The sequence below is a fragment of the Schistocerca piceifrons genome, chromosome 2 (assembly GCF_021461385.2).
Source record: "Schistocerca piceifrons isolate TAMUIC-IGC-003096 chromosome 2, iqSchPice1.1, whole genome shotgun sequence".
Lineage (NCBI taxonomy): Eukaryota > Metazoa > Arthropoda > Insecta > Orthoptera > Acrididae > Schistocerca > Schistocerca piceifrons.
The window spans coordinates 205,174,686-205,200,717 of record NC_060139.1 but is presented as its reverse complement, the minus strand read 5'-3'; the positions used below and the strand labels follow the sequence as shown (position 1 = coordinate 205,200,717).

General features: G+C 43.4%; 1 protein-coding gene across 1 annotated transcript in view; it reads left to right on the top strand.

Annotated features, from left to right (window-relative positions):
• LOC124775261 (inter-alpha-trypsin inhibitor heavy chain H4-like) overlaps positions 1–26,032 on the top strand; it is a 208,940-nt gene that overhangs the window by 98,032 nt on the left and 84,876 nt on the right. The window contains exon 2 of the mRNA XM_047250099.1: positions 10,758–10,930. Coding sequence (XP_047106055.1) covers positions 10,758–10,930 — 173 coding nt within the window. The remainder of the gene's footprint in view (positions 1–10,757; positions 10,931–26,032) is intronic.

Sequence of the window (26,032 nt, the reverse complement as noted above, 5' to 3'; positions counted from 1 at the left end):
AAGGCACTGTTACACATGCACACGCTTATTACCTCTTGCTTAATAGCACGTTGGTCGACATTTGATGTGCGCTTTTCGTCTTCTTTTCTTCTTCTTCTTTTCCTCCACTTCAGGAACTAAGCAAAATGCTTCCTTTAATTCCTTGTTTCTACACTGAAGAGCCAAAGAAACTGGTACACAAGCCTAATATCGTGTAGGGCACGCAGACATGCCGAAACAGGACGTGCCTGGACATGTCTTATGTCTGAAGTAGTGCTGGAAGGAATTGACACCACGAGTCCTGCAGGACTGTCCATAAATCCCATAAATCCGAGAGGGTGGAGATCTCTTCTGAGCAGCACGCTGCAAGTCGTCTCAGACATTACCAATAATGTTCCTGTGCAGGAAGTTTGGTGGCGAGCGAAAGTGTTTAAACTCAGAAGAAGTCGCCACTACCCCGGCTGTGTCAGCCGGTCAGCTGGTGGCCCCTGCTGGTGCTGGTGTCAGCGACGGCGCTGCTCGCAAGTGAAACTTCCCGGCTGCGTGGGAACCGAACGTCTCTCGCAATTAATTTAATTGCCGCGGGCCTGGCGGCCGACGGCGCCAGCCGGTCTGGGCCCCAGGGTCAGGGACACGGGGTGACGCGAGAGCTGGGATTCGCGATGCGCCTTCCAGCCTCTGCGCGTCACTGCCGCTATTCGATCCACAAGTCCCAGCCTGCTATACACCTGGAGCCACTGTATGCTTCAAACACTCCTTCTCGTCAGTCGACTCGGAGCTTTCGTAGCTTCAGTCGTAGGCCCGACCAGAGTCAATGTGCATGATTTTTCCAGCGGGTTTAGAGCTAAAAAAAAAGGTAGCAGAAATGTTACTTAAATGTCTAGGTGATGGTGGTCATACAGTGCTGGAGTGTGAGTGGGTGCACGGGTAGTTAGTCACGCGACGTTCAGTCGCTTGTGTCCTCCCGACCACTACGTTTCAGTGTTCATGAACATGGGTTGAGAATGAGCCCTTATTTCTGGAGATACAAAATTTTATATGCCACAAGAGATTGGGGGGGGGGGGGGGGGACAGAATTTCAGAGTACAGTGGGCTTTCCGAAATCCGCCAAAATTTTTCTAGAAGCTCAAATTTTCCAGTGGAAATGTTTCGTGAACTAGCATGGTATTCCAGGAAAATTATACGTTTTCAGAAACAGGAAAACTAGGACTACAACAAAATAACGCTGAAATTTTGAAAGGATTGTATTTTAATTTCGAAAATTAAAGCAACCTTCAATTTTGAATAAAAGTAACTTTCTGATTTCAGAAAAAGGAAGAGGTTCTTCAGAAAGACGAGAATAGGGTCTCTCAAACAATGTACGTCAATCTAAAACAATTTTGATGGTTGCTGTTGTGGTCTTCACCCTGAAAATAGGTTTGAAGCAGCTTTCCACGCTACTTCATCCTACCCAAGCCTCTCCATATCCTAACAACTGCAACCTACGTCCACCGGAAGCTGCTAACTATAGTCACTCCTTGGTTTCGTTATACAGTTTTTTTCCTCCACACAGTTCCCTCTATAACAAAATTGATTACTCTTTGATGACGCAGAACGTGTATGTTCTATCATTCGATCCCTTCTTTTAATCAAGTTGAGCCATAAATTTCTTTATTCCACAATTCGAGTCAGTACGTCCTCAATAGTTCCTCGATCTAAGTAGGTAATCGTTAACGATCTTATGTAGAAACGCATTTCAAAAGCCTCCATTCACTTCTTGTATGAACTGCTTGTTGTTTGTGCTTTACATACTTACAAGGCTAGACTCCAGACAGATACCTGCATAAAAGATTTCTTACTATTAAAACTTGTATTACATTTTAACAAATTACTATTCTTCACAGAATTTTCGTGTTGTAGCCAGTCTGCTTTTTATTTCCTCCCTACTACAGCTGCAGTCAGTTATATTGCAGCCCAAAAAACAACTTCTTTGCGGTTAGTGTCTCATATTGTAATCTTATTCCTTTAGCGTCGCCTGACTTACGACTGCTACATTCCATTACCCCTATTTTACTTTTGATGTTCATCCTACAACTTCTCGTCAAAACGTTATACATCCCATTCAAAGGTTCTTCCAACTCCTTGGCCACGACTGACAAATGGTTCAAATGGCTCTAAGCACTATGGGACTTAACATCTGAGGTCATCAGTCCCCTAGACTTAGAAGTACTTAAACCTAACTAGCTTAAGGACATCACACACACTCACGCCCGAGGCAGGATTCAAACCTGAGACCGTATCAGCAGCGCGGTTACGGACTGAAGCGCCTAGAACCGCTCGGCAACAGCGGCCAGCACGACTGACAAAATTATATGTTGCGCAAACCTGAAACTTTTACTATATTGCAGTGACTTTCTTGTTAAGAAGGCATGTCCGAAGGAACAGTCCATCTTTCTTCTTAATAGCACAGGCATTGCATTATCGTAACTATCCGACGATACCAGGAGGCGACTTTTAATTAAAATGTCCTCTCCTGTACGGGAATTGCATAATGCGTTAAGAGTACAGGTTATAGACCCATAGTTGACGACATATGGGCGTTTGGTTCTGGCTGTGAGTCGTGCGTGGATAGCCAAAGCGGTTAAGCCGAACGCTAGCGCAAAGCGGGAAACCCGGGTTCGAGTCTCGGTTTGGCACACTTTTCATTGTCGACATTCCATTCCACAGCTGGTGGTTGTCCGTATTCGCAACTGCGAATACACTTCATATATCTCAAAGTTTTTGTTTTTTCCTCCTGAACTTTAATCCCCTCTTCAAATTTGTCCTATTTTCTTTTATCACTTGCTCAATGTACAGATTGAATAAAGTCAGATATAGGTTACAATCCTGTCTCACTTCTTTCTCAACCACTGCTTCGCTTTCGTGCCCTTCCAGACTTACTGCCGTCTGGTTTCTGTTCAAGTTGTATACAACCTGTGCTTTATCCCTGTTACCTTCAGAATTTCAAAGACCGTATTGCAGCCAAAATCTTCAAAGCTATCTCTAAACTAACAAGAGCTACAAACATAAGTTTGAATTTCCTCAATCTATGTATCTTATAAGTCCCAGGGTAACTGTTGACTCGCGTGTTCCTGCCTTTCTTCGGAACCCGAGGTGTTCCTGCACGAGGTGGGATTCTACCATTTTTTTCTTATAGTAAATACTTCCTCTCAGCATTTTGCAAGCACGACTCATTAAACTATTATTAGCTGGGTCGAATTTTGAAGTGCAACTGGTATTAGTAAATCGCAAATTTCGAGTATTTGTTATAATTAAATGTTACTGAATATTGCCGCGATGGCTGAGAGGTTCTAGGCGCTACAGTCCGGAACCGCGCGACCGCTACGGTCGCAGGTTCGAATCCTGCCTCGGGCATAGATGTGTGTGATGTCCTTAGGTTAGTTAGGTTTAAGTAGTTCTAAGTTCTAGGGGACTGATGACCTCAGATGTTAAGTTCCACAGTGCTCAGAGCCATTTGAACTATTTTGTTACGGAATGAACAGTTTATTACTAACAGCCTTTCCACCAAGTAACGAGGTTTAGAAAAACACAGCTTCAACAAGAATTTGGAAAGGTCATGCATGCATGGTACAATGTATGTGGTACGTGTATAAAGAACAGTAGGAAATTATTACCTTAGGAGCGAAATTATAGCAAGTAGGCGGTATTCCACCTTGCTGCAACAGTAATTGCAAAACTACCCATTACCCGTGTTCTGGGAAGGGAATGATGCAAGAGTAGCAGCCATAATCTACAGAGGAAAATGCTGCTGGGAAGACCCGAACTGTTAGCTGGCTCTCACAAACGACAAATGTTCCTATGGACTGACGCGCTCTACGCGGACTTGACGGCCCCGTTAGCCGTACAAATGAGGTTTTGTAACAGCCGATAAGAGACTCCTGTTTTCAGACATCACAAATGGGTTGATAAGAAAGGTTACAGAGTGCCAGACCGCCTTACACTGAACACAAGTGTTTCCAGCTGCGAACAATACCACACTACCAGAAGGCTTCATAGGGGAGAAATAATATAGCCAAATGAAAGCTGAAAACGTGCTTCCTCTAGGGTTATTGAAAATCTGTCGACGCTCTTGGTCATTACATACCAGCAGACGCCATTGACAACAGAAAGCACTGAGCAGCAACCGTTACAAGGAGATGTCACCACATACTTCCTTTTTTTCGATAATGTCTTAACACCTGCCCTATCATCCAGTTCCTTCTTCTTGTAAAAGTTTTTCAAATATTTCTATCGTCGTAGAGTTTGCAGTGAACTTCATTTCTTATCTTAGCGATCCACCTAATTCTCAACATCCTTCTATTGTACTAAACCTGAAACGCTTAGAAATTTTTATCTCTCGGTTTCCCCATAGTTTGTGCGTCACTTTCACACAGTGCTGAGCTCTAGAAGCAATTTCTCAGAAATGTCTTCGCCAAATTAAGGCCAACATTTAAAACTAATGCTTTTGGCCAGGAATAGCCTCTTCCCTGTGATGTTTTGCTCCGTCCATCATGCGTTGCTTTTTGGTTTTCAGCAATCTATTCTGCTTCCAAGGTAGCGCAATTGCTTCACTTCTATCTACTACAGGGTCCGAAATGCCGTTGTCGTTCCTCGGTAATCACATTTCCGCCACTCCTTATTATTTTCTTCCTGCGGTTTTCTTTGTTGTTATGCTCAGTAGACTTATTCAGCTCAACACGCCCTACAGTGATAGTGATATCACTTAGGTTAGCAAGGTTATCAGTAAAAGACTACATCCGTGTCTTACAACCTTTCTATTCCGTTGTGCTACGTAATGTACACTTTAAAACAAAAAAGGAAATAAAGACGCACCCCGAAGAAGTAATCCGAATGGGACGGAAATCAGAAGATGTGATGTACTTGGGCAGACAAACAAATGATTACAATTTCAGAAAAAATGGACGATCTATCCAAGAGAAAGAACTGCACAAATTAAGCAAGTCAATAATATGTTGGTGCACCTCTAGCACTCGTGAAAGCTGTTATTCGGCTTGGTATTGATTGAAGGGGTTGTTGAATGACTTCCTGAGGGATATCAATCGAGATTCTGTCCAACTGGTGCTTTAGACCATCAAAATCCCAAGATGTTTGTAGGGCTCTGAACGTAACGCTTCAAGCGTTCTCAATTGGGGAGAGATACGGCGACTTGGCTCGGAAAGCACGAAAACAAGCAGCAGAAACTCTTGCCGTGTTCGGGCAGATAGTATCTTGCTGAAATGTAAGCCCAGGATGGCTTGCAGTGAAAGGCAACAAAAAAGAGCTTAGAATATCGTCGACGTACCGCTGTGGTGTAAGGGTGTTGCGGATGCCAAAAAAAAGGTCTTCAGTGTGGAATATCATTGACCGAAGTAGAATTAAGACGCGATGATCAACGAAGATGTGTCTGGAGACGCTCCGTACTGCCGTGAGATACCAAACTGACTGTCGCCCGCCATACGGCCAACAACCAGTGTGTCATTTCTTTTCACAGCAGAATGTCTTTGGTTGTCATCCGCGGCGTCCTTATAGACGGCAGTAAGCGTCAATTGGACAGAATGCGACATCCAACAACTCTCAATCGATGACGAGTCGAATAGCTGCTTGCAAAAGGGCCAGAGGTGATGGCATTTTAGATTTTCGAATACTTTTTAGCTGGCCAAATCCCATAAACGTGTGCCAGTTTCCCTGAGTCTTGCTCCAGTTATCGAGCTCAACTTCAAAACTGCCTCTCTTCCGCTATAAAGTGAAATGTAATGGGTGCTAAAGCCATCTGGGACAATGTAGCTTGGAACGCTATATATAATTTGTTGGTGTTTTGGGTAATTTCCGCGTTGTGTCTTTCTCCTTTCTCGGGAGACTAAAATCTAGTGTATTTGGGAACAGATATTTTCTGATGACGCTGACCAGATATGAAGCAAGGGATGAAGGAAGATTAAAGTTTAATTCCCTATCGAAAACGAAATCAGAGATGGGATGAACCTCTGACTGGGTAAGTATGGGAAACAAACTGACTGCATCCTTCCCTTGATTCGCTTTAAGCAATTTAAGCAAACCTAAAAATCCAATGCCTTAAACACCGCGCAGCCTCTCTGCGGCATACTTCATTTTGGAAACTTGACACTGTGGATCACTCATACGCGTTGTAAACCAAATATGCATCCCGCATTTCCGGCTGATTGCCATCTGCATTTCCTAAATGCCTTTGGCAACTCTCACTCCAGCAAAAATCTTCCTTTCTACTAAGATCTTTGTATAGGAAGTCTCCATTGCAGTGAAACTGACGTGTCTCCTGCGCCTTTGGAGGCTCCCAAAGGTCAGTTGTCAGTTACAGCGCTTCGTATTTTTTTTTTTTTTTTGTGGTCTCGAGGGAGGCAAGAAGGAGTTGTTCCCCCCCCCCCCCCCCAACCCCCCTCCCACCGGCCCCATGCATCGTGCCGTGACGTCACACTCTGCGAACACATTGTAGCCGTGTTGGCTCTGTCGAGAGAACCGATTTCAAGCTAGCTCACAGGTTTGCTGCTTGTCAGAGCGCAGGGCTTGGTGGGTAGTAACTTTACTGTCGAGTATCACGAAACCTTGTACCAGCTTGATGGTCACAGCCGAAAAATGAGGGATGGGTTAAATCGCTACTCGTAAGTATTAGGTTACAAATTTCTGACAACCAGATAACAGGTTCCTGTAATCTTCTAATTATGCAAAATGTTCCAAGTAGTTCGTGAAGTACGCTGAAATCATAGTACGCATTGCTGTAGCAATGTGTTTTTAAGTATTTGATATGATTAAGGGAATTATTTTGAATTTTACTTTGTTTTTTGATTCTAAACAAAGTTTCAAATGGCTCTAAGCACTATGGGTCTTAACTGCTGAGGTCATCAGTCCCCTAGAACTTAGAACTACTTGAACCTAACTAACCTAAGGACATCACATACATCCATGCCCGAGGCAGGATTCGAACCTGCGACCGTAGCGGTCGCGCGGTTCCAGACTGTAGCGCCTAGAACCGCTCGGTCACCCCGGCCGGCTCTAAACAATGGTTTCCTCTTTTCTTTGAACAATAAAAAGGTCGCATTTAAAAGCCTCCTAGAATTACTTCGTGCTTAAGCTTAATTATGTTTTGAATGGTGTAGCGCTTCTTGCTTTCCGTGCTTTCAATGAAATATTGAAGAGAGAGAGCCCGCCTTAAACAAGATACTGTTTCTTTGTAAACTTAAACGTAGGCTTCCGCGGCTGTTGTCACAGTCAACAAAATTCTTCTGGGTTTGAGGCCGTATTGTCATCTGTAAAATACCGACGTTTAAGCGAGTGTTGCAAGGCGCCTTCCTCGGGCTGTGTTGCTAACTGCTGAATGAGCAGTAGTTTCGATACTTTAATACTATGAAGGAGTGCTGCCATTGGATGTGAGTGTGAGGAGGAAGGGTATTAGGAGTTCATTTTATTGGTCTTTGCGTTGCGCGTTGAACGCCTAATATACCCTTCCTCCTCACCCTCACATCCAATGACAGCACTCCTTCATAGTATTTAAGTATCGAAACTAGTGCTCATTCAGCAGTTAGCAACACACCGTGAGGAAGGCGCCTTGCAACAGTCGCCGAAACATCGGTATTTTACAGATGACAATGCGGCCTCAAACCCAGAAGAATTTTATTGACTGATTCTTTGCTTTACTCAAACATGTTGCGGTACTTCCGTCTTATCTACGGTGGGTTATTGTTTATTATTCTCTCTGAAAATCATTATGACATAAGAACATCTTATGGAAGTTCTATATATTTCGGCTTAAAGCTAGTTACATAAACAAAAAAATTGATAACTAGACGTTAAAATTTACGTTATTTACCATCTCATTACCCACACCTGAGCCTGAGTGATCACAACGTTTCATATCTATGAAAATTATTAGGTCTACATTTTTTTTTTTTTCATTTGACAAATTGCAACTGTGAAATACTGATACTAATTACAGCCATTGAATAATACTTTTCGGGTTTTTTTAAGACCATGATTTTGCATTTCTGAACATTAACCGCAAGTTGTCCGTCTTTGCACTACTTTGAAATTTTGTCAACATCTGACTGGATGTCTGTGCAGCTTCATCGTAATACATGCATCACTTCCAAAAGGTGACATTGGTCCATAGTGACGAGATCCTCCAGGATGTGGAACGTGTGAGAAAAACAAAAATGTACAACAAACATTTACGAAGAAAGGCAAATATGCTAATGTACCTTGCACAGATCCCAAATGAAATTGCCTTCGCGGATGTGGAAAAAGTGGAAAAAATCTTAAACAAATATTCGTTTAAAAGGTAATAAATAACTTGTTATAAATCATGTAAATGCTTAATACACTGAGGAACATACGATAGTTCTTGGCTATAACCATGCATCATCAAATAGAAAAATCATTTTACAGCACTTACAATGACTACATTACTGCACTGAATTTGTGTGCAAGACAGGTTGCACTATGATTAGTAACATACGCATCACTTGGCTCTAGTTATAAATTCACCAGTGGATTAAAAGGAGGTAACTACCAATAAATCCCTTATGCTCTTTTTAAACTGAAGTAGTTAAACTCTTTATGGCTGCCGGCAAGTTATCCAAATGTCTGTGTCTGAATAGCAGACACCTTTCTAGACCAATGTAAGTGACTTATAATCTCCACCAAGATTTTTCTTATTTCCTTGAAATGGGTTGTCGATTTGAAAAAGAGGTATATTTTTAATGACAAATGCATTAAGGTGTAAATAATATATTGAGCAGCAGTAGTTAACATCCATAGTTCCCTAAACAGAATGTTATGCTGTCTCTTCAATTGTCTGCCAGTCATTAATACACGACATTAACGACAGGAATCCTCACAGCCTTTCCTGGGACATGCCTGAAGTCGTCAGTTCAGTCACAAATTTTGCTAGATGCTTCATGTCATCGCTCTTCTGTTTATAAGTGCTGGTGTGTTACTGAGAGAAATGTTTTAATAAAAGGTTACTGAATCGACGTTGAGAGAAAACAGCTTGAATAAAAGAATGGATAGCTTGGTGGTGCACTTTCTGAATCATAAGTGGATAAATAATCGATCTCGCAATAGAGGGTATCTGCCTGTCTGTGTAAGGGTGATGGGATGCAGTGGGAGACCAAAGCATGAATGCAGTAAGTAGGTGCAAACAGTTGTAAGGGGTAACATTTAAACAGATGCGAAAAAAAACTTGCACAAGGTAGAGCTGCGTGGATAGGTCCATCGAAATTATCTAAGGTAAGACGATGACGACGCAGCAACATGATTCGCATTACATCAAGAATTGAGCTGTATGGACGGCACTGTATTTGAACTGTTTAAAATTCCTTTGGTGACCCTTGTGCCTGATTCATATACTTTAACTCGAGGACCGCCTCGCCACTTGAGGCGACTGCAGTGCTCCTAGCGCATAAGATGAAAGGTATAGCGTCCATGACGTTGATGTTTATGTGGTAACGCACTTATATGAGTGACACCCCTTTTCCAACACTCTATGCCAACAAATTATGCCTCAAAACGTGAATTTTGTGAGTACACTCACAGTACGTTCAACCCACCTTCAGGTCTTTACATTTGCTTACGCAACGTGAACGATGTTTCTTTACTTAAGATGTTTCACAATAGCTGTCTTAAACACTTCCGCTGCAGAATTTGCGGCGTCTTGCTCTCTCTCTCTCCCCCCAACTCCCACGTATTTCTTCCGCGGACCGTGCTGAAAAATATCACGGGTCGAATCCGTCCCGCAGGTTGCTTTAGACTATACGAGGGATCAATGCTTCTTCTCGTTGCGCTTAATGAAATGTTCTCTGTTTCGCTACTATTTTGTAACCATTTATGCAGCATCTAATATTTTTGTTAGTCGCTGCACTCAATATCTTTATGTATACGTCGATCCATGACATTCTTTTTAACGTTGACAGTTAACAAAGACATCACACACAGAATAAATATTTCTCATTCATATAACGATCACCAGCACTCCAGATTTCTTTAACTCATTCATAAACGAAATTTCATGAGAGCCTGTAATATACTCCTAGGAAATACTATTGGGGCCGCGTGGAGTGGCCGCCTGGTTTAGGGGGCCATGTCACGGATTGCGCGCCCGCTACCACCGGGGGTTCGAGTCCTCCCTCGGGTATGGGTGTGTGTGTGGTGTTCTTAGCATAAGATAGTTTTAGTTTAAGTAATGTGTAAGTCTAGGGACCGATGACGTCAGCAGTTTGATCCCTTAGGAATTCATGCACATTCGAACATTTGCATATACTATTCTCCTCCTGAAATCTCATTATCAATGCTGGTCTTTGTTAATGGAACATACAACATTCAGTAGTGACGTCAATAACAAACATGGAAGGCGCTACGCACTCGATGCCTGTGAACGCGCTGTCGGCCGTTAGCAGCGCTGGTCCTGCACCGGGCTGTTGCAGAAACTCTGAAATAGACCAGTATCAACTACTAACACTAAAGAATAACCCGATTCGAGACAACAGCTGACACTTAACGTGGCTGTCAAGTGTATGTGCCCCTTGAAGTAGCAATATATTAAACAAAATGGATTCCACGATGGTTGAGGATTCATGTACGAAAACCGGCGCGTTCTCCTTTGTGGAACGTTATCCCTGTTCTCAACTTTTGTATGCTCAATTCCCAACAGAAAATGAACGTCCGAGGAAGTTTACTTTTGTAATGTCACTGGAGGAAGTGAAGAGGTGAGTTATTGGTTTGCGTCTTGTTTCCAGGAGAAGCCGCTGCCCAAACCGGAGATGTACAGTCTGCATGTGGAGTCGCGCATAGACTACCGGTACGCCCGGACAGTATTCAGCAGCAGGCTGGCCAACCCCGCCAGCAAAGCCCAGGAGGTCTTCTTCAGCGTCGTGCTCCCAGAGACCGCTTTCATTTCTGGATTCCTTATGTGAGTATCAAAGGCAATTTACTTTCTTAGCAACTACCTTGATGACCACACGCTTGCTCCACAAGCCTCTTCCATTTCTTTCTGTGTAATGCATTAAGTTTCCATTCGGTGTTCATACCCATTCTACATCTACATCCAAACCTACATACATACACACATACACGAGGGCTGCCGCTAGAGGGCTCCGAATTGTAGCGTGTAAGGTGGTGGTGTGTAACGTAATTACGTCGGTGCATGAGAAACAGCGTGGTGTAATCGAGTTACGAATCCAGAGATTTCGTCCACAGGTGGAACAACCTCTCCTTCAGGATGACAATGCCAGATCATGCACACGAGCTCTGCGACAACTGCAACGATCCAACGCCGTGGGTTCACTGTCATCGTCATCCTCCATATAGTCCCGACTTGGCCCCTTCCGATTTCCATCTGTTGAGAAAACTTAAAGAACAGCTTTGAGGAATTTACTTCGACAGTGATGAAGCGGTGCAAGGAAGAGGTGAGGTTGTAGTTCCGTCAACAAAGTCAGACATTTACAGTGACGGAGCCGGCCGATGTGGCCGAGCGGTTCTAGGCGCTTCAGTCTGGAACCGAGCGACCGCTACGGTAGCAGGTTCGAATCCTGCCTCGGGCATGGATGTGTGTGATGTCCTTAGGTTAGTTAGGTTTAAGTAGTTCTGAGTTCTAGGGGACTGATGACCTCAGATGTTAAGTCCCATAGTGCTCAGAGCCATTTGAGCCACTTACAGTGACGGCATCAACAAACTCGTCTGTTGTTGGGAGAAACGTGATCCCTGCCAGAGTGACTATGACGAGTAATAAATAGTCAGACATGAAGACTAAAGATGTAGAACGATAAAAGCATTAGTTTTTATTTAAAAATCTTTGAGAGTTTTCACGTAAAAAAAATTCGGAGGCGTTACTTTCTGCACCACCTTGTATATTCTTCAAACCACTGTACAGTGCATGGCAGAGGACAGATCGTACCATTACCAGAGATTTTCTCTCCTGTTCCTTTCTTGTACGGAACGAGAAAAAAACGCCTATTACACTTCCCTAACGTCTTTCGTCATTTCATGACCCCCATGCAACGATGGTTCTTGTTGTTGTGGTCTTCAGTCCTGAGACTGGTTTGATGTAGCTCTCCATGCTAATCTGTCCTGTGCAAGCTGCTTCATCTCCCAGTACCTACTGCAACCTACATCCTTCTGAATCTGCTTAGTGTATTCATCTCCTGGTCTCCCTCTACGAATTTTACCCCCTACGCTGCCCTCCAAAACTAAAATTTGGTGACCCCTTGATGCCTCAGGACATGTCCTACCAACCAATCCCTTCTTCTAGTCAAGTTCTGCCACAAACTTCTCTTCTCCCCAATCCTATTCAATACATCCTCATTAGTTACGTGATCTACCCACCTAATCTTCAACATTCTTCTGTAGCACCACATTTCGAAAGCTTCTATTCTCTTCTTGTCCAAACTATTTATTGTCCATGTTTCACTTCCATGCATGGCTACACTCCATACAAATACTTTCAGAAACGACTTCCTGACACTTAAATCTATACTCGATGTTAACAAATTTCTCTTCTTCAGAAACGCTTTCCTTGCCATTGCCAGTCTACATTTGATCTCCTCTCTACTTCGACCATCATCAGTTATTTTGCTCCCCAAATAGCAAAACTCCTTTACTACTTTAAGTGTCTCATTTCCTAATCTAATTGCCTCAGCATCACCCGATTTAATTCGACTCCATTCCATTATCCTCGTTTTGCTTTTGTTGGTGTTCATCTTACACCCTCCTTTCAAGACACTGTCCATTCCGTTCAACTGTTCTTCCAAGTCCTTTGCTATCTCTGACAGAATTACAATGTCATCTGCGAACCTCAAAGTTTTTATTTCTTCTCCCTGGATTTTAATACCTACTCCAAATGTTTTTTTGTTTCCTTTACTGCTTTCTCAATATACAGATTGAATAACATCGGGGACAGTACTACAACCCTGTCTCACTCCCTTCCCAACCACTGCTTCCCTTTCATGCCCCTCGACTCTTATAACTGCCACCTGGTTTCTGTACAAATTGTAGATAGCCTTTCGCTCCCTGTATTTTATCCCTGCCACCTTTAGAATTTGAAAGAGAGTATTCCAGTCAACATTGTCAAAAGCTCTCTATAAGTCTACAAATGCTAGAAACATAGGTTTGCCTTTCCTTAATCTTTCTTCTAAGATAAGTCGCAAGGTCAGTATTGCCTCACGTGTTCCAACATTTCTACGGAATCCAAACTGATCTTCCCCGAGGTCGGCTTCTACCAGTTTTTCCATTCGTCTGTAAAGAATTCGCATTAGTATTTTGCAGCCGTGACTTATTAAACTGATAGTTCGGTAATTTGCACATCTGTCAACACCTGCTTTCTTTGGGATTGGAATTATTATATTCTTCTTGAAGTCTGAGGGTATTTCGCCTGTCTCATACATCTTGCTCACCAGATGGTAGAGTTTTGTCAGGACTGGCTCTCCCAAGGCCGTCAGTAGATGTAATGGAATGTTGTCTACTCCCGGGGCCTTGTTTCGACTCAGGTCTTTCAGTGCTCTGTCAAACTCTTCACGCAGTATCGTATCTCCCATTTCATCTTCATGTACATCCTCTTCCATTTCCATAATATTGTCCTCAAGTACATAGCCCTTGTATAGACCCTCTATATACTCCTTCCATCTTTCTGCTTTCCCCTCTTTGCTTAGAACTGGGTTTCCATCTGAGCTCTTGATATTCATAAAAGTGGCTCTCTTTTCTCCAAAGATCTCTTTAATTTTCCTGTAGGCTGTATCTATCTTACCCCTAGTGAGATAAGCCTCTACATGCTTACATTTGTCCTGTAGCCATGCCTGCTTAGCAATTTTGCACTTCCTGTCGATCTCATTTTTGAGACGTTTGAAGTAGCAGTACAATATTCTCAGTCCTTTTTGAATAGAGTTTCTCTAAATTTACCCAACACGGTATCGTGAGGACTACTTCGTCTTTCTGCAAGCAATTTCCTATTTCAGTTCCCTGAGTATTTGTTTCATTTTTATATGCGATATAATCAGCTCTTGTTCTCCTAGCCCCTTTCAATGTTTGTCGTCATCTTGCTCTATGATGGCTCTAAGCGCGGGAAAAATACCTGCGTCCGTATCCGTGGTCGCTAGTACACCCTTGTGCCGAGGCTCCCGATTCATAGGTCATCCGGTTGGAATCCAGGTGCTGGATGAAATTTTCTCTGCTTAGTATTTGACTGGCAGGAAATGGGGGGGAGGGGGGGGAGAGAGTTCCTCATCACCTTGGCGCTTATGTCCTGGATTAAATTCCAAATCTCTCCGCAGTTTCTTGCATCTTGATTAGTGGACTAAGAAGCAGTACACTATCAACTATTTTAGAGTAATACTAATAAGTAACGCAAGTGGAAGGCTCTCGTATAATATGTAATAATTTTATTTGTCGGAAGGGCTCTAGTAAAATGCACGGCAATCTGTAAACAAAATAACATACAAAACAATAGTGCTACCAGTTCTAGAATATTGCTCTTTTTTTTTTTTTGCGGCGACATTCCAGAACAAATGCTTAACTGAGTTCTTACCGCGTCAGATTATATTCCGACGACTTCTCTCATTAGCGTCACCAACAGGAGATTTCAGTAGGCCACTGGGTACTATACTCATTGGCCGGATTATGTCATGGAGGCGATACGAAGTCAAAAAACTTCCATACGCGTTAAATTTTGTACTGTTTTTTGTACTTTCGTATTTTCGTTATTAACTCCAACTTTCATTCTTCGTATAACTTTCGTTTTTACGCAGCTGTGCTTTTATCGAAGCTGACTGTTTCTTCGGCATCTTCAGGATGGCTTCATATTGACCTCACAGCATCTACAACGTATTTCTATTTCAGACAGGCATCTTTATTAATCTCAGTATTTCTTCCATGATGTATTTTGGTCAGTATCGCCGACATGGACAATGATTCGATGTACATATTAGGAAGAACTGTCTCATCTGCGGTACTGAGTCTCTCAAGAACCTATGCATAGCGTAATTGCCCATAAGCCAACGATTTCTGCACCTCATGACATTTACTGACATGCACCTAACCTAAAAGCGCACTGAACTGACAACTTCATGTCTTAAAAGATGGAACGGCTTTCGCCACTGCTCACTGCGCAGTGACTGGCATTTCAGTTTCGGAACTTAGTTTCGCAAAGTAGTGTTTCCCTACAAACTAGGCGCTACACTTGTGGGTTTATTTAATTTCGGTGACTGTGTCTAATTGTCTGAAGATGAAATAACTGATTGCAAATAAACAGGGTAAACACAGATGAAAGGAAATTTACCACAAAAATAACGCTTTTAGTCCAAAACAAAATTATTTACGCCCGTAGCCCCACTATCAGCAACATGATGGATAACGCGTGGGAGGAGAACATTTGGACAGTTTTCTGACAAACGTTTCGTAAGCGTCTGGTCCTGTTAAGCTTCGGATGTCTCGGTTTCTCCTTCCTGGACGTCACGCCGTAGGCACTGACACCAGAAATATGTGCACCGTTATGCATTCTGCTTTCGTCTTCCCGCGTCCAACTTTCACGTCAGAAAAGCTAGTTGCGCTTGTTGGACATATCATACGTTAGAACTCTCTGTAGTGAAAACCTTATTTGGGCGTTGTGTACAGTTTCTACATTGCCTAAGACCTCACACCAAGATAGACGTGTATTGCACTAAACCCATGTAATAACTGTAAATTCAATTCATGCTCTTCCCGGTTATGCAATTCAATTCATGCTCTTCCCGGTTATGCTGAAGGATATGATCGTCTTCACTACACGACACATCGGCGATCCATCCTGCCGTCATCTTCAGGTGCGAACGCTGATTACATAATCACGTAGAAACGGCAGCTCGTTTATACCCAGGGACCAGGCCACTGCGTCTGCGCGAGAAGCTGAAGAGCTGCCCCCTGCGAAGGGGGCGACCGCACCTGAAGGTGGCAGCCCGATGGATCGCCGAAATATCGGTAGTGAAGACGATCATATCCCGCAGCATACCTGTGAAGAGCATAAACATATAAGACGCCGGGGAAAATCTACGGAATCAAATGCGCTTTAAGACAAGAAAAACGATACACCGAGAATAAATTATCCGAATGGGACGGAAATCAGCAGATGTGATGCACATGTACAGACAAACAAATCATTACAATTTCCAAAAAATTGGACGATTTATTCAAGAGAAAGAGCTTCACAAACTGGGCAAGTCAATGAGTTTGTCCACTTCTGGCCCTTGTGCAGGCAGTTACTCGGCTTGGCATTGACTGATTTTTGGATGTCCTCCTGAAGGATATCGTGCGAAATTCTGTCCAATTGGCGCGTTCAGTTTTCAAAATCCTGAGCCCATAATGCTCCAGGCGTTCTCAGTAGAGGAGAGATCCGACGACCTTGCTGCCCAACCAGCAGTAAAATCACTCGCCGTGTGCGGGCGGGTATTATCTTGCTGAAATGTAAGTCCAGTATGGCTTGCTATGGAGGGCAACAAAACGGGGCTTAGAATATCGTCGACATCTCATGGTTGTCGGGCCGTATGACGGATGAGATTGGTACCCATCGCTGCCCAGGGCGTTCCCAGACACGTCTTTGCTGGTCATCGGGACTCAGATCAAAGCGAGATTCATCATTCAAGACGATTCTTTTCTGGCCAATGAGATTCCGGGCCGAAGACATGTCTGAAGACGCCTCGGACAGCGGTGGGTTACCAGCCTGGCTGTCGGAGGCATACGGCCCTACAACCAGGAGTGATAGTCTAGGGTGACATGGCTGGACCACTTTGATTGTCATTCACGGCACCCTTACGGCATAGCGGTACATCGACGATCTTCTACGCCCCGTTTTATTACCCTTCATGGCAAGCCATCCTGAGCTTACATTTCAGCAAGATAATGACCGTCCGCACACGGCGAGTGTGTCTACTGCTTGCCTGCGTGTTTACCAGTTCCTACCTTGGCCACAGAGGTCACCGAATCTCTCCCCAATCGAGAAAGTTTAGAGCTTTATGGGCTGGGCCCTCAAACCAGCTAAGAGTTTTGACGATCTAATGTGCCAATTGGACAGAATTTGGCATGATAGCCCTCTGGAGGACATCCAACGAATCTTATAAGTAAATGCCAAACCGAATAACTGCTAGTATAAGGGCCAGAGATATACCAACACATTTACTTGATTAGTTTGTGAAGCTCTTTCCCTTGAATAAATCATTTTTTTCTGAAATTGTAATTACGAGGGTAATCCCAAAAGTAAGGTTTCCTATTTTTTTTATAAGTACATATACCTATTTATTTCTACAATGGTTTACGTCAGTTTACAGCTTGAACGTTTTGCTATTTTTCGACATAATCACCATTTCTGTAGATGCATTTTTGTAGACGCTGTGCCAGTTGTGTATGCCCATGTCATACCAGGTCGTCGCCATGCTGTTCAAAAATTTCACCTCGTCGTCGGAGCTGAATCGCTTTCCGGCCAAATGTTCTTTTAACCTAGGGAACAGGTGATAGTCACTGGGCACCAAGTCAGGACTATAGAGTGGGTGGGTGATTATGTTCGACTGAAACTGTTGCAGGAGAACAACGGTTTGCCGAGCGATGTGTGGGCGAGCGTTGTCATGGAGAATGTGTACGCCCTTGCTCAACATTCCTCTTCTCCGGTTCTGAATTGCCCGTTTGAGTTTTTTCATAGTCTCACAATACCTGTCAGCGTTAATTGTGGTCCCAGCGATTCAGCTCCGACGACGAGGTGCAAGAAGAGGTTCATAACTTTCTGAAAACATGGCGACGAGCAGGTATGACATGGGCATACAAAAATGCATCGACAGAAATGGTGATTATGTCAAAAAATAGTAAAATGTTCAAGCTGTAAACTGATGTAAACCATTGTAGAAATAAACAGGTGTATGTACTTATAAAAAAAATAGACCTTACTTTTGGGATTATCCTCGTATTTGTTTGTCTGTACGTGTAAATCACATCTACAGATATCCATCTCATTTGCATTATTCCTTCGTGTTGCATCGTTTGGTCTTTGTCTTAGACTGTAATCTGTTTTTTTAGCTAGTCACCTTTCTATCTTAATTGACTGTTCCAAAATAAGTTAATTGACTTCGGTTCCATCAGAGTGTCTTCGAATACTAGCTGCGGCAAGATGCTAATGAAATACAATTGAAGCAGTCACGAGGATTGCTATAACATTAGTTGAAGCAGAAGAGTATCTGGCTTTTTGGAATTATAATGTACCTTAAACCTTTTTCTCGGATTTCCGTTTGGTATACCCAGCTTAGTTCCAGTAATCATCGTCCCGTTAAATTAGTTGTCAGGAGTGTCACAAACCTAATAAATAAGCACTGCGGTGAATGTTAGAAGCACGTGACTAGAAGATGCCGTTGTTGTGTTGTTCTATTCACTCGAGCAAGTGGAAAATGAGTATGATATATATAATATTACATCAAATGTGTTTACTTTCTTACACGCAAAAGCATCATAAACGGCCTGAAAGGGAGCAGCCTTTCTCTCCTACCGTTTAATTTCTGCTAGCAAGGTACTGACCTCACTACACCAGTCTAGCTATGCATTCTAAAATTTACAGTACCATACAGTTGGTATGAATGCCGCTAGTTACAGTTCTTTCACGAACTATACTTGCAACCTGCATGTATTCCTTTACTAGCATACAATTGTGCCCACAGTTCCTGTGTGACCGAGCGAGGTGGCGCAGTGGTTAGACACTGGACTCGCATTCGGGAGGACGACGGTTCAATCCTGCGTCCGGCCATCCTGATTTAGGTTTTCCGAGATTTCCCTAAATCACTCCAGGCAAATGCCGGGATGGTTCCTCTGAAAGGGCACGGCCGACTTCCTTCCTCATCCTTCCCTAATCCGATGAGACCAATGACCACGCTGTCTGGTCTCCTACCCCAAAACCACCACCAGTTCCTGTGCTCGATAGTTACTTTCTTAAAATTAATGTTAGCCACCGATTGAGAATTGCCCCTCCACTTACCCAGTTACAGGTTCCAGCCCAGTGATTCGCTTCACACTTTGTTTTTGCCGACAGGTTGCCTGCTGACTTGCTACTGACTCACAGCTGTTTCGCAAACTAGTTCCCAAATTTTCCATCCATAGCTCCACTTGCCGTTTCTGTAAACTTAAGTTATCCATTATTAAGTATTTTTATATATTACTTGTTGCACTTCTTCTGAGCACTTAAATTTTCAACGATGCCTTATGCCAACTTCAGTTGCGTAAGTTTTTCAAATGGCTCTGAGCACTATGGGACTTAACTGCTGAGGTCATCAGTCCTCCAGAACTTAGAACTACTTGAACCTAACTAACCTAAGGACACCACACACATACATGCCTGAGGCAGGATTCGAACCTGCGACCGTAGCGGTCGCGCGGTTCGACTGAAGCGCCTAGAACCGCTCGCCCACACCGGCCGACCTGCGTAAGTTTTTGTTTTATTATGTTATCGTACTTTTATCCTCACCCTGAGACCAACTTCAAGTTATGAATGTCATTAACTAATTAGCTCTATTCTGGGACGATATTACACTTGTTTCTGTACAGGCATTATGAACCACACGGAGGCATTTACGAGCTCTTTTTGGATTAATGGGTTCATTGTTGTATTACATATTGCTCGTGTATTTTCTAAGACAACAGCAATATGCTGCACTCATCTTATTTTCGACGATCGCAAATAATACGATACTTAGCAGTATGTACTTCGTTCTCAAATTTTAATATTTTTACCTAACGTCTACTTATTTGTTACATTTTTTTGCACAGTGTTCTGAAGAAGCAGCACTAGATGCTTGAAATCAGCAGAGATAAAATTTCTTTTGTGCAGCTGGTTGCTGATTATTTTAACAAACAGAAATAGAGTTCCTGATGATGGATAAAGTACTAAAAGGATTAGCTTAGAGTTAATTTCAAAATAACATCTCCATCCGTAGTAGATACCAAAGGTGAAGCTTTCTGTGGTATCAAGACTTGAACTCCAGAGTTTAGCATAAGCAGTGCCATACCATTCTGACACCTTTAGAGCGTTTAATATTAACAATTCCACCTTCATCACTAAGGAACACAACTAATTCTTTTTGCTCTACAGTTTGCACACGGTTGCTCTCGTAAATGACTCGTACCATTGCACAGGGATCTTTTTATAAGTAAGACATAAATATCACCGTTTATGGTATTTTTTTTTTACTATACACTGGTGTGCAAAACGTAAGGAGGAAAGTAACTTCCGCGTTATGTGTCACTGCCATGTAATATACGGGGCACGTTTGAAAAGCCCGTGCAAAAATAAAAACTACTTACATGTTTGGGGTAAACCTTTTTTATTTTTCGACAGTCTCCTTTTAAACTTATACACTTCGTCCACTCTTAAGAGTGCTAGTTCTGCAAGTTTCGCAGGAGAGCTTCTGTAAAGTTTGGAAGGTAGGAGACGAGGTACTGGCAGAAGTAAAGCTGTGAGGACGGGACGTGAGTCGTGCTTGGCTAGCTCAGTTGGTAGAGCACTTGCCCGCGAAAGGCTAGGGTCCCGAGTTCGAGTCTCGGTCCGGCACACAGTTTTAATCTGCCAGGAAGTTTCATATCAGCGCACACTCCGCTGCAGAGTGAAAATCTCTTTCAGGAATTGTCCAAGTCTGCAGAATAGCTATTGGTTGCTGCAATCACCTCATCGTTTGAATAAAATCTTTGTCCCGCCAGCCATTTCTTCAAATTGGGGAACAAATAGTAGTCCCAGGGAGCCAAGTCTGGAGAATACGGGGGATGTGAAACGAGTTGGAATCCTATTTCCATTAATTTTGCGACCCCAACTGCTGATGTGTGTGCTGGTGTATTGTCGTGATGGAAAAGGACTTTTTTGCCGTCCAATCCCCGGCGTTTTTCTTGCAGCTTGGTTGTCAGACGGTTCAGTAACGATGAATAATATGCACCTGTAAAAGTTTTACCCTTTTCCAGATAGTCGATAAGGATTATCCCTTACGAATCCCAAAAGACAGTCGCCATAACCTTTCCGGGCGAAGGAATGGTCTTCGCCTTTTTTAGTGCAGATTCTCCCTTGGTAACCCATTGTTTAGATTGTTGTTTGGTCTCAGGAGTATAGTAATGTATCCATGTTTCATCCACAGTGACGAAACGACGCTTGAAGTCCTGCGGATTCTTCCTGAACAGCTGCAAACAATCCTTGAAAACACTTCAGAGGATTCCGTTTTTGGTCAAGCGTGAGCAGTCGCGGAACCCCTCTTGCCGATAGCTCTCTCATGTCCAAATGTTTATGCAAAATATTATGTACCCATTCATTCGAGATGCCCATAGCACTAACAATCTCACTCACCTTAACTCTTCTGTCATCCATCACCATATCATGTATTTTATCAATGATTTCTGGAGTCGTAACGTCCACAGGGCGTCCAGAACGTTCAACATCACTTGTGCCCATATGGCCACTCGGAAAATTTTGAAACCACTTATAAACTGTTCTAATCGAAGGTGCAGAGTCACCGTAATGTTTATCAAGCTTCTCTTTAGTCTCCTGAGGCGTTTTACCTTTCATAAAGTAATGTTTTACCAATACACGAAATTCTTTTTCGTCCATTTCTTTGACAATCACTCGACTTCCTTGATTCACACATATGCCAGACACAAATAAAGAGACCAATATGGCTGAAACTTGGTGTGCGTTCTTTCCAAAGATGCTACTAACTAAACATGACCTTGATACGCGCCGGTGGTGCCATCTCTCGGACTTTGTACGGACTTTTCAAACGCCCTTCGTAGCTTGATGAAACTTGGATCATGCATAAAAACAACTGCTACGGTATAGTAGAGAAGGTAACTGAAAGAAATACGGATTGAAACGGACAGTTAGAGCGTTCATATTTAAAGACAATTAATTACTCTTAACTCACTGCGATTCATGATATTTTCCTGGACATTACAAGCTGCTGGACATGGTTCTTAATAGGGTGTGTGATCATCACTGACAGCGACGGCAGTGCGTGCCTCCAACGTTCTCCTATGCTGGTCATAAGACTGAAAGGAGTTCTTGTGGAAGGACGTTCCATTTCTCCTCCACAGCCGGCCGGAGAGGCCGTGCGGTTCTATGCGCTACAGTCTGGAGCCGAGCGACCGCTACGGTCGCAGGTTCGAATCCTGCCTCGGGCATGGATGTATGTGATGTCCTTAGGTTAGTTAGGTTTAATTAGTTCTAAGTTCTAGGCGATTGATGACCACAGAAGTCGCATAGTGCTCAGAGCCTTTTGAACCATTTCTCCTCCACCGCTGTTGACAACTATTGGATTCATTGGTGTGCGTGGACGATTTACAACACGTCTCCGCAGACCAACCCATTCGCCAAATATCCCTTCGTTCCAAGAGGTCCACAACCCACTCTGTTCGAAGCGGTCGCGCACTATCATCCACAAAAGTGAAGCGAGAACCGAAAACGCCCCGGAAAAGAGGCACATGGGGAAGGAATATGGTGTAACGTTGACCAGCGAGTGCGCCATGTTCAAAGATTTCGAGGTCAGTACGTCCATGCAACATCATGCTCCCCTGTCGTGACACCTGGGACACCCCTCATCACGCTGGACAATGCTGGATGTATCCTCTTATGGCGAGAGGTGTGAACACGGAATGCATCCAGGAATATTGGCGAACTTGACCGTTTTTGTGGTCCAGGTTTCATGGCCTCAGGAGGTATAATGTTTCGCAGGTGTACTGATCCACAAATCTTTGAACACGGTACACATACCTGGCAGCGTTACTGTGACATTGTACTCATTCCTCCACGTGCTTCCTTTGAGGGGTGCATTCGGACCTGGTTTCATTTTTATGGATGACAACGAGTGACCACATAGAATAGCGTAGTTGGAGGAGCTCTTGGAACGGAAGGATATTTGGCGAATGGACTTGCCTACCGGTTCCGCTAATATAAATCCTATCGAGCACTTGTGGGGTGCGGTGGGGAGTCCTATAGCAGCACTTCCACATACACCAACGACCATTTACCAGTTGTCACAAGTTCACTGCTGGAAAACTGGAACGCCCTACCCCAAGAACGCCTTACCAACCTTGTGCACAGCATGGGAGCACGTTGCAGGCATGCTTTGCTGCCCGTGGTGATCAGAGCCTATTAAGAATCTTGTCTCGCCGCTTATAATACCCAAGGGACCATCAAAAATCGCGGTGACTTCATTGTATTGGTGGTTTTAAATAAAAGTGTCATTTATGTTTGTCCCATTACGTATTTGTTTCCGTTACCTTCTGCGTTATGCTGTGCTGCGCTATACTGTTTGGCTCAAGATCCGTCGAGCTGTGTTACTTCGCAGTGACACGTAACACAAAAGCTGCTTTCGTCCTTCCTTTTTGCGCACCAGTGTGAATCAATATTGGCTGCCAGAATCGATTGACAGATACACAGCTGATGATACCGTACGCGTTCTTGATCAGTTGTAAGACTGCACCATACTACGGAACAAATACCTGAATTTTAATAGCAATGAATGGCATATTTGCCACTTTAGAACATATTTTCAGGAGACCCAACAAATCAGTGATGTTCAAAGTCTTGGCGGCGAAATTGTTATATATTTCATGAACATCTGAGTACATTTCTTCGATGAGCAATCTCACGCAAGATAGAGCCCTATTAGCCTATAAGACCGTATTGTCTTTGGTTGTCTTTCGAAGTTCGTCGGCCGTACTAATGATCCTGTTGTATTACATGCATGTGACGTCGGTTACTCTGTTGTTCAGAACAGGATGCTGATGTAGGAATCTAAAATCACACGAAACAGTCGTGAATTGAAATTGAGCCGTATTACGACGGTTTCCCAGATAGTAATGACCGAGCCAGGTGGCGCAGTAGTTAGCACAATGGATTCACATTCCGGAGGACGACGGTTCAAAACCCCATCTGGTCATCGAGATTTGAATTTCCGGTGGTTTCCCTAAATAGCTCACAAGCAACGGCCAGAATGGTTTCTTTGAAAAGGACACGGTCTATTTCTTTCTCAATTCTTTCGTAATCCGAGCTTGTGCTGTGTCTCTGATGACCTCACTGTCGACCGGACTTTAAACTCAAATCTTCCTTCTCCCATCAAAAAGCAATGCACCACATTTTTTCTGCAACAATTAATTATCCCATGGAATGAAAATTACACACATGAAAGAAATGCTTTTACTTACACACCCTATTTTTTTCACGTAATCTCCTTCCACTCCAATGGCATTCCTGTATCGAGACACAAGGATGTAGTGGGGAGAAGGGTGACGTCATTCCATCGATTTTGTCTGCTTCGGGCTCGAAATGGTTAATCCAGCTTTCATCACCTGTACAGTTTGGGACAAGACCGTCGCCTTAGCGTCAAAATGTTGCAAAAACTCAGAACAATTTTTCTTCTTTTCTTTTTTTCCTGAGAGATTTGTTTTCCACGACACGATAGCTGGTAACCCATCTGGCACACTCTTTCGAGTTTCCAAGAGCGCGGATTATTGCATCCACACTTGCGTTACTAATTGACAGCAGCTACAACAACTGCCGAGTAGTAATGAGTGTACCCTAGGGCATGATAACATCACGTAGCTACAGAATGTCAAGTGTGATGGCCGCAGAAGGTCTCACCGCCCACTGCAAATTATCGACCTCCGACGAACCGCCTTCTCCTCGTCTTCTTCGTCCAGCGACCAGCTGTACTCCTGTCGACTGCGGATGTTCCATAGATTTGACACACATATTTCTGAATATTCCCCACAGCTGCTTTCCCCTCAGTGACAAATATATTGACCTCGCGCTGCTTGTAACGTACGTCACTTACAGACGCCATTTTTAGACATTGCTATATCTACATTATCTATCGGAGGAAACGGAAATTTTGCGTGCGCTCTCACGAAATTGCGAAGTATTCATACCTAACGTTTACCGTCGCACAGATTCCGTAAGGAGGTTTAGAAATAGTCAGTCATATCTGGTGTTGAGAAGCAACTCAGAGTTGAAAACAAATGATTCGCCAGGTGTGGTTGGAAATCCAATTTGGTTAACAGAGCGTACTCTACAGCATTGGCCCCTTACTTAGATTGCATTTACCGCGAATCTCTCGCTCAGCGCAAGTCCCAAACGAATGGAAAGCAGCACAGATGACACCTCTACGAGAAGAAGACCCTTGTACATAATAACGGTATCCTGCAGAATTCTTGAACATATTCAGAGTGTAATAGCTTCCCTTCAGGCAGAAAAGCTTCGGCCAAAAATAAGCGCGGATTTAGAAAGCATCATTCGTGCGAAACTCGTGGTGCACTTTTCTCGTACGATTTCGTGGGAGCCATATTCATAGATTTCCGAGTAGTGTTTTGACACAGTGTCCTTCGGCAGAGTGTTAACGAAGGACCAAGCTTACAGAATAGTTTCTCAGATAGGTGAGTTGCTCGAAGGCTTCTTGTGTATTAGGTCCAAGAACATTGTCCTGGACTGCGAGTATCGTATCGTCAGGAATGCCCCAGGGAAGCATTCTCTAATACATAAAAGATCTGATATATGCAAGGTGAACACCAATCTGCCCCTGTTTATTGATGACTCTGTAGTGCCCGAGAAATTACCGTGATTGATTCTAGAACGATATAGAATGATTTAGACATAATTTCTATTTGCTGTGATGAATGGTAGATTTCATTTCTTGGGGGGGGGGGGGGGGGGGGGGGGGAGAGACTCGTCTGGCTTGTGACTGGTTTGATGCTTCCCTCCACGTATCCTCTGTAGCTCCTCTAGCACCATAAAAGTTATTCTGTGATGTCTTAACAGGCCAACCTGTCCATTCTTCTTGTCAGTGTTTCCCGCATATTCCTTTCCTCACAGATTCTTTCGGAGAACCTCATCCCTTATCAGTGAATGGAATTTTCAACATTCTTTTGTAATACCACATCCCAAAAGCTTTGATTCTCTTCTGTTATCGTTTTCCAACAGTCCATGTTTCACTACCATACAGTGCTGTGCTCCAGATGTACATTCTCAGAAATTTATTCCTCAAAGTAA